At 21.6% G+C, this 14980-nt stretch overlaps 1 protein-coding gene across 5 annotated transcripts in view; it reads right to left on the reverse strand.

Moving 5' to 3' along the window:
* The window catches only part of LOC122506926 (zinc finger protein 704), a 138684-nt gene that overhangs the window by 96153 nt on the left and 27551 nt on the right, over positions 1 to 14980 (reverse strand). For all 5 annotated transcript variants that reach the window (XM_043619358.1, XM_043619356.1, XM_043619357.1 and 2 more), the window contains one exon: positions 2332 to 2495. In XM_043619358.1, the coding sequence (XP_043475293.1) occupies positions 2332 to 2495 (164 nt within the window). The remainder of the gene's footprint in view (positions 1 to 2331; positions 2496 to 14980) is intronic.

Genomic DNA, 14980 nt, shown 5'->3' on the forward strand with positions numbered 1-14980 from the left:
CTGGCGCCCACCCTTTTGCATCACATTTAATCGTTCCTAAGTAACCTTAAATTTTATTAATTTTTGCTAAATTTATTTTGTTTGAATTTTGGAAAGTAAATCATTGTTGAGTAAAATATTGAGGTTACAAAATTTAAATAAATTCCTCAAAAAATGAAAATATTTTCAAAAAATTTTGCAAGAATTCAATTACATTTCACAAATTAATAATTAAATTCTTCGCTGAAATTAAAATATTTTCAAAATCTAGTGTTTTTATACAATTTCTCAAAAAAATTCAATTATTAAAAAAAAAATGTAATAAAATTCGTTGCAAGAATTCAATTATTTTTTTCATAAATAATAAAATTTTTCATAGGATTTCAATTATTTTTAATACAAATTTAAATAAATTCCTCAAAAAATGGAATTATTTTCAAAAAATGTTGCAAGAATTCAATTACATTTCACAAATAATAAAATTCTTTATTGAAATTAAAATATTTTCAAAATTTACTGTTTTTATACAATTTCTCAAAAGAATTCAATTATTTTAAAAAAATGTAATAAAATTCGTTGCAAGAATTGAATTATTTTTTAAAAAATGTAATAAAATTCGTTCCAAGAATTGAATTATTAAAAAAAAAAAAAGAATAATTACATTTTTTAATGAATTTGATTAAAATTGTATTAAAAATAATTGAAAATCTGCAATGAGTTTTATTATTTAACAAAATAATTAAATTATTGCAAAAAATTTTATATAAAGTTTCAAACAATTGATTTTTTTCGAAAAAATTTATGCAAATTCCATTTTTAATAATTGAATTCCTGTGAAATGTTCATTATTTTAGAAAATAATTGAATATTCATGAAGAATTTTGTTAAATTTGTTTTTAAATAATTGAAATTTTTCCATGAATTTTATAAAAAAAATTTAAAATAATTGAATTTTATTAGTTTGGAAACTAACTCAATTACTGTGAAGAATTTAATGACAAAATTTTAAAATAATTAATTTTTGGGAAAAATTTATGAAAATTCTATTTTAAATAATTGAATTCGTGTGAAATTTTTTTTTTTTTGGGAAAATAATTGAATTTTTGTGTAGAATTTTATCAAAATTTTTGTTTAATAATTGAATTCTTTTGGAGAATTTTATTAAAAAAGAATATTGAAAACGATTGAATTAAGAAAATTTTTTTGAAAATAATTGAATTTCTGGAAAGAATTTTGATATTCACTCGGTCGTCTTAGTTAAAATATTTACTGTATTGAACGATCACTCCGAGTCAAATTTTAATTTTAATTTCAACTCCTTTCATTTTAATTTCAATTTAATTTCAGATACAATCAAAAATAAATATTGGAAAATATCAAACAAATTCAAAAAAAAAAAAAAAATAATCTGAATGCAAAAGACAATTGAAAGATAATTCAATTAACTCTCGCGTTTTTTCCAGAGGAATATTTTTTTTTTTTGCGAAAACTACTTTCCTTCGGTGATTTGTTATTTAAAGGAAAATTTTTAAGGATAATCTATGGACAAGTATGTGTGACAGGGACACAAAGGAGTGCTGGATAAGAGCAAAAGCGGATTTATTCAATGCTTTGATCCCTTGGGCTCAAATCACGCTTCGTAGCGCGATTGTAACCAAAATAGATTTTTTTTCTTTTTTGTTATATACAGAAGCAAAAAAAAAGAAAAAATTCAATATTTACTTTGATATAAGGGAATGTGAAAACAATAATACAAAAAAATATTAGATTTTAAAAAGGGCTTGTTCGAGACAAAAAAAAGGGGAAAATATTTCACCCTCTAATTATTTTATCGAGCTTTATTACATTATTTTTTATTAATTTCTTTCTTCCTTTGATTATAAATAAAATTCTTGAATGTATTCTTAGAAATTAAAAATTGCATAAAATTAAATTAAAATCCATATTTAAATTTTTAAAATTTTCAAATTCGTATTTAAATTTTTAAATTGAATAAAATTAAACTCAAATTTTTTATTTAAATAAAATTTATTCATTTAAACATTTTAATTGTAATGAGATTAAATTCCAAATTTTTTCCTTGAAATTAAATTCAAAATTATCTCTAAAATTCGATTATAAATTAAGTTTCAAATTTTCATTTAATATTAATTGAGAATTTTTATTGAAATATAAATTAATTATCAATGTTGAAATTTGCAGACTAATTTTTTTTTTTTTAATTTCTTACTATAATAATTTATGCGACAAAGGTTGAAATGAAATTTTCATATTGAACAATTGAGTGAAATATTTTCATTTTCATTAAAATTGGAAAGGGGAAAATTTAATATTGAAGAAAACTAATCTTACCCATTGGCATTTGGCACATCGATAGAGTTTGAAGATGATCGTTTTCTATCCCCGGCCATGTCAGCAAGTCTGGCAAAATCAGTATCCGAATAAGCAAGTCGTGCGCTTTTCCTTGATTCGAGTAGTCTCACTTCATCCAATTTTTTCGTTATACTCATGGACACCTGTAAAAAATAATAATTTCCAATTATAAACATTTGCCATAGAATATTAATTTTCATTAATCTTTTTTTTATTTTCTATTTTTTTTTTGTTTTTATTATTCTTTACTTTCTCTATTTTTTATTTTCTTCTATTTTTATTATCATTTTTTGTTATTGTTTATTTTTATTTTATTTTTTTTCGTATTTTTAATTTTTATTATTTTTTTCTTCTGATTTTTAATTTTTATTATTTTTTTCATAATTCAATGGAACAAAAATCGTAAATTAATTTCCTAAAAAAAAAAACTAAAATTTACCCAACTTATTAACAAAAATAATATTAAGATTACGTCACAACAATTTTATTTACCAAAATAATTCTCCCCTCAATCTTTTTTCGGGTAAATAATTTTTCTTCTCCATTAAGATTAATAATTCAACAGCGACAAAAGGCATTCTTGTTAATAATATAGCCACAAATTTATCACAAATTACGAATTAAAAAAAAAAAAAAAAAAAGAAGAAAAAAAATTCCCATTTTTCCATTTCAGTGAACACCCCACTTCACAACTCTTTTCTCCGTCTCCATTTATTATTGCGGTCAAAATTTCTCATTTCCGGAAATTCGGGCCCTATCGGAATAAAAATCTTTAAATTTAATTCACAGAGTGATATCCGTTTAGAATTCAAGGAGAGACGAGACAATTTGTTTTTGTTTTCATTTCTAAAATTCAAAATCGTTTTGCCATCATATAGAAGTTTCAAAGCGAATGCTATACGTAATTCGATAATGCCTACAATTATGTTGCAATAGTTGCACCGGGTGGGAAAAATGAAAGTCCCTCGCTTTCAACGTTTAGTTACAAAGTGCCCCCCTCCCCTCTCTCTCTCCCTTCTTCTATAAGAGCGCAAAAACTTAAATAAATCATTAGATCGTTCCTTTCTTAGATATACATTCGACCCTGCGCGTTTCGAACTTGATTTCCTAATCAAGTTAATATATCATAGTAGATAAAAATCTCTATAAAACCTTGTGTAATATTATCATTAGGAAATATGGAGAAAATTTTTTTTTCCTTTTCCTTTTTTTATAAAAATTAATTAGCTTCTTACAAATCTTTTATTAATACAATCGTTACTTTTTATTACTCTATTTAGGTAATAACAATAAATCACTAATTAATCAACTTGTAGTTAACTGTTCAGAGTTGCAATATAAGAATTTTAATTTTGTTTTTCCCTGATGTCCAGATGAAATTTTGATTTCCTCCCCTGACCTTAAGGAATATTTGGCGATTCACTCTAAAAATTTTTAGAAACTCAAAAAATCAGGGTTGACTAAAATTTTTCATTAAATAAATTATTTTTAATAATTTTCGAAAAAGTTCTTTTTGAGAATTTTCAAATCCATTTGTACAATTTAATTTTACCAAAAATTTCGATTATTCGGAAATTCTTCAATTAAATATATATTAGAAAATAAAAACTTGAAATAATTCATGCTACAATAATTTTAATATTCAATTATTATCTAAAATTTTAACTAAAATTCATTTTTAAATCAATTTTTATTAGAAAATTTTACGAGAATTCAATTATTTAAATAGAAAAAAAATAATTTGTTAAAATTGGATTCTTGTAAAGAACTTTATCAAACTTTTCTTTAAAAAAATTGAATTGTTGCAAAGAATTTCATTAAAATTTTGAAAAATAAATAAATATTTTGAAGAATTTTATAATAATTTCTAAAAATTGAATATTTTCACGAAATTTTATTAAACTTTTTGAAAATAATTGAATTTAAACAGGAAATTTTGTTGAAATTAATTTAAAAGTAATTGAATTTCTTCGAAGAATTTTATTATTTATGAAAATAATTGAAATCCTGAAAAAAAAATTTTTTATTTATGAAAATAATTTAATTATTGCGAAGAAATTTATAAAAAAAATTTAGAAATAATTGAAATTCAATTATTTCTGAAAATTCATACTATAATGCTTTCAATATTCAATTATTATCTAAAATTTTAACTGAAATTCATTTTTAAATTAATTTTTATTAAAAAATTTTACAAGAATTCAATTATTTAAATAAAAAAAAATAATTTATTGAATAATTGAATATTTTTTAAAATTGGATTCTTGTAAAGAACTATTTTAAATTTTTCTTAAAATAATTAAATTGTTGTTGAATATTTTGAAGAAATTTACAAAAATTTGTGAAAATTAAATTTTATCAAGGAATTTTATTAAACTTTTTGAAAATAATTGAATTTAATCAAGAGATTTTGTTGAAATTGTTATTTTATTATTGATGAAAATAATTGAATCTCTGTAAAAAATTGTATTAGTTATGAAAATAATTGAATTTTTGCGAAGAAATTATTAAAAAATTTATAAATAATAAAATTCTTGGGAAATTTTTATTATTTATGAAAATAATAGTTTGCGTAGAATTTGATCAAATTTTCTTTTTTTAAATAATTAAATTCTTGTGGAAAATTTTATTAAAATAGCCTATAGGTAGATATTTAATATATGATTGAATAGAGAAAAATTTTTGAAAATAATTGAAATTTTGCCAAGAATTTTATTACTTTTGAAAATAATTGAATTTCTCAATTATTTGCAATTTTTCTAAAATTCAATTATTTTTTACTGCTTTTAACTAAATTTTTCTATAAATCCATTATTTTTACTAATTATTTAAATATATATTCGAGATATCAATTATTTAAATACAAAATCAAAATAATTTATTGAATTTTTGAACGTTTCTTTAAATTGAATTCTCATAAAGAATTTTATCAAAAATTTTGTAAATAATTGAATATTTTTGACGAATATTAATAAAATTTTCAAGAATAATTCAATTTCTCGGGGAAATCGATTAAAATTTTATTAAAAATAATTGAAATTCTACGATGAGTTTTATTATTTATGAAAATAATTTGAATTCCTAAATAAATTCCTAAATTTTATTATTTATTTGAAAATAATTCAATCCCTATAAAAAGTTTTATTATTTATGCAAATAATTGAATTATTGTGAGGAAATTTATAAAAAAAACTTTGTAAATAATTGAATTCCTGTGAAATTTTTATGATTTATGAAAATAATTAAATGTTGACGGTAGAATTTTATTTAAAATTCAGTTAAAAAGAACATTTAGATGAAAAGTTTGGTGAGTAAAGATCGGATATTGAAAATCTTAAAAATAAATTTCTTATTATAGAAAAATGTATTCTAGAAAAATATATTAAATATGTGCAAGAGTTGCATATGAATTGCACATGAATTACACAATGAATTTTGTTTATCAAAAGATTCGTTGATAAAAAAAATAAATTTTTAATGAATAATAGTATAAAAAATAGCAAACTTGAGGAAAAAATCGTTTAGGTACACAAATTGGGCCCTGAATAATAAAGAATAAAAAAAAATGTATTCTAATGGAAATTCGAAACAATTGATGAATATTGAGTTTGTTTTAATGAACAGCACAGTGATTCATTATGCAATTGGAAAACGCTCGATTTGCGATCGCGTCAAATCAAATCCCACCCGACGACCTCGAGGTAAGGAGCCTAAGGTCAACGACTTTAAGTCCGGACTTATGCGAGCGGTTTTAAACAGCTTAGGTTGCACACGATTATTATACTATGTTATACTAGCAAATGCACACTCTCACACACACAAATACACAAGCGAAAAGAAATTTGAAAGTCGGAGAAAGTGTACAACACGTCACGTGGAATAGTTCATCGTTTTATATACCACGCCACTATCACTATACATTTATAAACTATACACTCAAGAGGATAAGTTTGTATACGTGCGTTCATGGACTTTTCTGAAAGGCTCCATTGCACCACCTTCACTTGCTCTCCATGAAAAGCGAAAACACGACCGATATTGCTCTCCTTTCCTTTACACTTAAAAAAACGAATTATTTTATTTTCGAAATTGGAAAAATAAAATTTCATTCTAAGAAATGTGTATTTTTGTTTATGTTTGTAAATGAATATTTTTTGCAAGAGTTAGGGTTGCCACAGGTCAAGGAAGTCAGGAAAAATTTTCCTCGGGACGAAAGTTCTCCAAAAATGAAAATCGAGTGTGAAAATTGCATGAAAACTTGAAAAAAATGTAAACAAAATGATAACCATTTTTTTTTTTTTTTTACTTTTTCAGTTTGAAATAAACAAAAAGGGGATAATTTGACGAAGTTCTGAAAAATCAGGGAGTCTAGACGACACTCCAGCACAGTAAGGATGGATTACAGTTGGTGGTGATGATTCTCTGTATTGACATGGGTGTCAGAGGGAAAGAAGATCAGCAAAAGGGTGCGCATGAGAAGGAGAAGATGCGGGACAGGTTTTTTTTTACCTTCTTCGAAACTTGATCCAGTCTGTTAGGTGAATCCTGACTGTGATGCCTTAGAATTGTCCACGGCTTTGGAAACAACATCGCAAGAAGGGCAAATATTAAAAATTACGTCCTTTTCAAAAAAAAAAGTCTATATGTTCTTTTTAGCAAAAAAAAAATCATTTTTGCAAACTTTTTTTCATACTTTCACTAAATATTTCTAATAACTGAATTACCATTAGCAAAATAGTAATTTATTACCATAAATTTTTACATTAGCAAAATTTCTCATTCAAAGGGATAAAAATTCGTGTACACAGAGAACTTTCTACTTTCAATTTTAGAATTTTTCTTTTTTTCAACACACAGAACCTGTCGTGAATTTTCTTCTGTCCACCTGGTGGTCGTATAATGAATGGCAAACATTATAAACACTTGTCGAAGGATTTTCATGACTCTCTCTCTCTTTTTTTTTTTCTTGTCGGTCAAGGAAAGTAATCACAGGTCAAACCTTTATTTTCTATCATTATTGAACTTTATATATATCAATAAATCGCGTTTCGAAAAGAAGAAAAAAAAACACCAGGAATTGATGAGAGAATGTTATGAAACAAAAACGTCAGGTGAAAGTGCATTTGTTTCACTTCATAAGATTCACCATCGATCAAATTTTTGAGAAAAATTTTCCCCAATTCAATTCTCAAAAATTATAAATTATAATCAAATTCAACAAAATAATTCAATTATTTTCGAAAAAATATTCGAAATTCACTTATTTAAAAAAAAAAATATTCGAAATTCAATTATTTTTATTATCTAGAATTTTCATTAAATTTCGCAAAAGAATTCAATTATTTAGAAGAAAAACTGATAAAATGTATCCAAATTTCAATTATTTTCATAGATAATTAAGATTTTCACAGGGAATCAATTAATTTAGAATAGAATTTTTAATAAAAATTTAGAAAAAATCAATTATTTAACAAATTTTTATACAATTCTTCACAATAATTCAATTGTTTTCACTAATAATAACATTTTTCATAAAAATTCAATTAAAAAATTTTTTTTTTATTAAATTGTAAACAAGAATTCAATTATTTTCAAAAATAATAAAACTCATCGAAGAAATTCAATTATTATTAATACTCTTTATAAAGTAGTTAATCTCAAAAAATTCAATTATTTTAACAAATAAAGTTTATCATAAGAAATCAATTATTTAAAATAAAAATTTTCATAATATTTATAAAATGTCGAAAAAATAATTATTTAAAACAATTTTTATAAAATTCTTATGAAAAAATCAATTATTTTCAGAAATAACAAAATTTTTCATAAAAATCTCAATTATTTTCAAAAATAACAAAAATTTTTCATAGAAATTCGATTATTTTCAAAAATAACAAAATTTTTCATAGAAATCTAATTCTTTTTAAACATTTTATTAAAATTTTTCGCAATAATTCAAGTATTTTCAATATCTAACATTTACATAAAATTTCGCAAAAGAATTTATATATTTTACAATAAAATTGATAAAATTCATCCAAACTTTAATTATTTTCATAAATAATAAAATTTCCATTAAGATTCAATTACTTTAGAATAGAATTTTTAATAAAAATTTAGAAAAAATCAATTATTTAACAAATTTTTGTATACAATTCTTCACAATAATTTATTTACTTTCACTAATGATAACATTTTCCATGGAAATTAAATTTAAAAAAAAAAAATAACAAAATTTTTTACAGAAATTTAATTCTTTTTTAAACATTTTAATAAAATTCGTTGCGAGAATTCAATTATTTTCATAAATAATAAACTTCTTTTCAGGATTTCAATAATTTAAAAAAAAATTAATAAAATTCGTTGCAAAAATTCAATTATTTTCAAAAATAATAAAATTTACACAGGATTTCAATTATTTAAAAAAAAATTCATTGCAAAATTCAATTATTTTCATAAATAATAAACTTCTTCTCAGGAATTCAATTATTTTTGAAAATTTTAATAAAATTCTTCCCAAGAATTCAATTATTTTTTGATAAATAATTCTTCAAAAGAATTCAATTATGTCGATAAATTACAAGATTATTCCCGAAAATTCAATTATTTTGAGGCATTTTAATAAAATTCTTCGCAAAATTCAATTATTTTCATAAATAACAATATTTATCACAAGAATTTAATTATTTTTAAAAGTAATAAATTTCTTCTTGGAAATTAAATTATTTTCATTAATTAATAAAATGGTTTTCAGGAATTCAATTATTTTTTCGATATAGCTATACTTTTTTACTACTTTTTTTTTAGTTTGAAAGCTACTTTTTGCTACTTTTTTAAAATTAATTATCGAGTGCAAAGTCTGTTCTTATTGAATTTAAAATAAAATCGCAAAGTAATTAAAGAAAACGACAGGGATAAAAAACTACAATATTTTCAAATTTTCCTAGAAAAATATTTTCTCACCCCCCTATAATTACTGGGAATAAATTCCCTGCTTAATTAATAGTAATGAAAAATTTATTGTTTAAAAACAATTTTCCTTCACGAGTTTTCATGATGTTAAAAAAAAAAGAACTCTTATAATGTGAAAATTGCAATATTTGCAAAAATAAATAAAGCAAACTAGCTGAAATTATACTGTTTTTCCCCGAATCAATAATAATTTCTCTTGACGCAAAATATATACTTTGCTACTTTAGCAATTCGCCATACACAATGTTTGTCGGAATTGTTATTTAGAACAAGCAAAAAAAAAAGGAAGAAAAAAATCTCTGTGTGTCCAATTGAAACAATGTCTTGTTAGAATCTAGGAACTGATTTTTCATATATAATATAAATATACATATATACGTAGATATAGTTACGTAGACACCCTGGAGAACCATTTTACCTCAGTGAGCGCGCGAGCATATATTACAACAAACGTTGGTCATTGAAACTCGACTTGAAACGTTTATGGCTTCTGGTTTCTCGAGTTTCAACAGTTTAATGCATTCTATTAAAAATAAAAGTTAAAAAAAAAATATTATATTCATATATATATATTTATATTCCACACAAGTTGGCAATATGAAAATCGTCGTTTAACTTGTTTCGAACCAAGTTATTTAGAATAAAAATTTAACGACTCGAAACTATTTTTCAGTTTTGAAAAAAATATATTATTTCTCTTATTATAAAATATTATTACAAATTTTTTACTTGTAAAACAAATTTTTCCAATAAAATAATTTTTTACTTATAGTAAAAAATTCATTTCACTCACAGTAATTAATTTTTTTCGTTTCAGCTTCACTAGATAGGTAAAAATTTCCAGAAATATCTCCAGTGCAAGTAAAAATTATTTTTACAAAATAAAAAAAAGGAAAGTTTCCATTTTTTAAAGTACGAATTATTTTTACAAAATAAAAAAAGGAAAGTTTCTATTTTTTTAAGTAAAAATTAATTTTACAAAATGAAAAAAGGAAAGTTTCCATTTTTGTAAAGTAAAAATTATTTTTACAAAATAAAAAAAAGGAAAGTTTCCATTTTTTAAAGTACGAATTATTTTTACAAAATAAAAAAAGGAAAGTTTCTATTTTTTTAAGTAAAAATTAATTTTACAAAATGAAAAAAAGAAAAGTTTCCATTTTTGTAAAGTAAAAATTATTTTTACAAAATAAAAAAAGGAAAGTTTCCATTTTTTTAAGTAAAAATTATTTTTACAAAAATAAAAAAAGGAAAGTTTCCACTTTTCTCGCCAAATAATTTCTTTACTTACAGTAATTAAATTTTTACTCATAGTAATAAATAATTCATTTTTGTTTCAGATTCACTGGATGGAAAAAAATTTTCCGGAAATATATCAAGTATATACAATAGAATATAAAAATTTTTACAAAATAAAAAAAAAGGAAAGTATTTCCATTATCAAAGTTTTATCGAAGAAGGAAAAAAAAATTTGCCAAAGAAAATAAAAGACTACTGGAAAAACAAAAGTGTTACAAAAATTATGAGAATTTAAACAAGAAGATAAACGCAAGAAGACAGAATATCGAGAAAAAAAACGAATTTTTACAACTCCTAAGGTTGAATTTATTCTTTTGCTTCCTCATGAAGAAGTATTTTATTTTTCTGGTTAAAAAAAAAGAAAAATAAGATTTAATTTTTTCTATTTTTCCTGTTTTATAAGAATTATTTTATAAAATATTTAATTTTATATATTTAATTTAATTTTCCATAAAATTAATAATGAAAAAAAAATTAAAATATTTACAAAAATTTCAATAAAATCCTTCTCAAAAATTCAATTATTTTTACAAGTAATAAAATTCGTTGCAAGTATTCAATTATTTTCATAAATAATAAAATTTTTCACAGGATTTCAATTATTTAAAAAAAATTAATAAAATTTTTTACAGGATTTCAATTATTAAAAAAAAAAATTCAAAAAAAAATTTGTTGCAAGATTCAATTACTTTCATAAACAATAAAATTCTTCTGAGAATTTCAATAATTTAAAAAAAAAAATTCGTTGCAAGAATTGAATTATTTTCAGAAATAATCAAATTCTTCACATGATTTCAATTATTTTTAATACAATTTTAAGTAAATTTTTCGAAAAAATAATTATAGAGATATATTTTCAAGATTTCAATTTAAAATCTTTTCAAAATTCAATTATTTTTTGAAAATCCATGCTATAATGTTTTCAATATTCAATTATTATCTAATATTTTAACTGAAATTCATTTTTAAATCAATTTTTATTAGAAAATTCTCCGAAAATTCAATTAGTTAAAACTACAAAAATAAATGATTTATGGAATAAATGAACGTTTTTCAAAATTGAATTCTCATAAAGAATTTTATTAAAATTTTTGAAAATAATTAAATTTTGGAGAAGAATTTAATTATTTTTGAAAATAATTGAATTTCGAAGAAGATATTTATTGCTTTTAAAGATAATTGAAATTTTGCCAAGAATTTTATTAAAATTTTTGAAAATAATGGAATTTTGAAAGAGAATTTAATTATTTTTGAAAATAATTGAAATTTTGTCAAGAAGTTTATTAAAATTTTTGAAAATAATTGAATTTCGAAGAAGATATTTATTGTTTTTAAAGATAATTGAAATTTTGCCAAGAATTTTATTAAAATTTTTGAAAATAATTGAATTTTGAAAGAGAATTTAATTATTTTTGAAAATAATTGAATTTTGAAGAAGATATTTATTGTTTTTAAAGATAATTGAAATTTTATCAAGAATTTTTGAAAATAATTGAATTTTGGAGAAGAATTTAATTATTTTTGAAAATAATTGAATTTTGGAGAAGAATTTAATTATTTTTGAAAGTAATTGAATTTTGGAGATGAATTTAATTATTTTTGAAAATATAATTGAATTTTGGAGAAGAATTTTATTATTTTTGAAAATAATTGAATTTCTGCAATCATTTGTAACTGCCCCAAAATTCAATTTTTTTCCAGTACTTTAATAGAAATTCCTGACTTTTCCCTGACCTGTGGCAGCCCTGAACATTCAAATTTTTCACCTTAAAAAATACTCGAAAAGAAAAAAAAGCATGAGAACCATAATTTACAGTCTGCTTTTTCGAAATTAATGCCCAACAATAAAATAAACATTTCTAATTGGAATTAATTTTTCAGACATCATATTAAAATTTACATTCAATTAAAAAAAATAAACAACTCGCAATTATTGTACATACACGTACGATTAAAAATGGATAAAATCAGCAAGAAAGGACATGAGGTAATAATTCTGACTCGTTTTGGATATGAAGACGTGCAACAAACCGTAAACAAAAATGAAGTTCTTATCTCTCTCAATATGGAGAGTTTTCTTCATTAAAAGAAAGAAGAAGAAGAAGAAAAAGAAGAAGAAGAAGAGGAGGGTACCGGTTTCTTTTTCTCTCGCTCTCTCTCTCTCTTTTTTTGAAGATAAGGTCGTTTTCGTGATTGTGCATATGATGAAGCTCGACATCGTAGAAGCGATGATACGAACTGGAAACAAGGAAGGACGGCCGCATTCCAACCAACAAATGATAACTGTAAACGGAACTCGAGCTCTCAGGTAAATATTGCTTGTCTGCGTTGCAAAACAAGTCAAACTAGATCATCCGCAACATTTGACTGCGCTCAACACAACCATTTAATCGTGTCAAATGCGCGGACACGTAACAACTTGACCGTTCACTCAATCATTACCGCCTCACGTATTTAATAAAATTAACCCAATTTCCAAACTCGTTTTTGAACTTTGCTTTATATATTTATATACATATACAAACGCCGGGGTATAAATTATTCATATTTAACGATATTTTAGTGCTGTAATATTTTTTTCGGTTCTCTTTTCTTTTTCCAATATATACAACTTTTCATCGGTTCAATGAGTTCCTGGTGCTGGAACTTATACGAAAAATTTAAATTTCAAATTTCAATCCGTATTATTATTATCATCATTATTAATATTATTATTTTATTATTTAATTTTCATATTGTATTTTGTTACTACCTTATTTCTATTTCTATTTTTATTTTTACTTCTATTAAACCAAAAAAAAAATTTTGTTCAAAACAAAAGTATCTTTAAATTAAAGCGATTTAATATAGAGTTGTCAAAAAAATTTAATTTGGTTTTTCCCTGATTTCAGAATATTATTATTTTCTTGCAACAAATATTATTAATTTTTTTTTAAATTATTGAAATCCTAAGACGAATTTTATTGTTTATAAAAATAATTGAATCTTGCAACGAATTTTATTGCATTTTTCTAAATAATTGAAATCCTGAGAAGAATTTTATTATTTATGAAAATAATTGAATCTTACAACGAATTTTTTTTTAAATAATTAAAATCCTGTGGAAAATTTTATTATTTACGAAAATAATTGAATCCTTGTAACGAATTTTATTTTTTTTTTTTTTAATAATTGAAATCCTGGGAAGAATTTTATTTTTTATGAAAATAATTGAATCTTGCACCAAATTTATTGAATTTTTTTTTTAAATTATTGAAATCTTGAGAAGAATTTAATTATTTTAAAAAAAATTGAATCTTGGAACGAATTTTATTTCATTTTTTTAAATAATTGAAATCCTGTGAAGAATTTTATTTTTTAAGAAGATAATTGAATCTTGCACCGAATTTTTTGATTTTTTTTTTAAATTATTGAAATCCTGAGAAGAATTTTATTATTTATGAAAATAATTGAATCTTGCAACGAATTTTTTTTTAAATAATTGAAATCCTGTGGAAAATTTTATTATTTATGAAAATAATTGAATTCTTGTAACGAATTTTATTAATTTTTTTTAAATAATTGAAATCCTGGGAAAAATTTTACTTTTAATGAAAATACTTGAATCTTGCACCGAATTGTTTTTTAATTTATTGAAATCTTGAGAAGAATTTAATTATTTATGAAAATAATTGAATCTTGCAACGAATTTTATGAATTTTTTTTTAAATAATTGAAATCCTGTGAAAAATTTTATTATTTATAAAAATAATTAAATATTGTAACTATAAATTCAAATTTTCAAAGATTTTAATTTAAACCCTTTTCGAAATTCAATTATTTCTAAAAATTCACGCTGTAATGCTTTTAATATTCAATTATAATTTAAAATTTTAAGTGAAATTCATTTTTTAAATCAACTTTTATTAGAAAATTTTTCGAGAATTCAATTATTTAAATAGAAAGATAAAGAATTAATTAAATAATTGAATATTTTTTAAAATTGAATTTTTATGAAGAATTTTATCAAAATTTTTAAAAATAATTGAATTTTTTCTACGAATTTAAAAAGTAATTTTAGTTTTTCAGTTTCAGTTTATTTAAAATTGTATAAAAAATAATTGAATTCTTTTATTTTATTAAAAAGTTCTTTAAAAAATTGAATTCTGGGGAAAAATATTATTTATGAAAATATAAGTAATTTCTTGTGAAGAATTTTATTTAAATTTTTCTAAATAATTGAGATTCTTAGAATTTTTTGAAACTTTTTGAAAACAATTAAATTCCATCAAGAAATTTAATTAAAAAATTGAAAATAATTGAAATCTAACGAAGAATTTTATTAAGTTTTTTTTAAATATAATTGAATTCTTGTGAAAAA

This window comes from Leptopilina heterotoma, unplaced genomic scaffold (assembly GCF_015476425.1).
Source record: "Leptopilina heterotoma isolate Lh14 unplaced genomic scaffold, ASM1547642v1 Lhet_44, whole genome shotgun sequence".
Taxonomy (NCBI): Eukaryota; Metazoa; Arthropoda; class Insecta; order Hymenoptera; family Figitidae; genus Leptopilina; species Leptopilina heterotoma.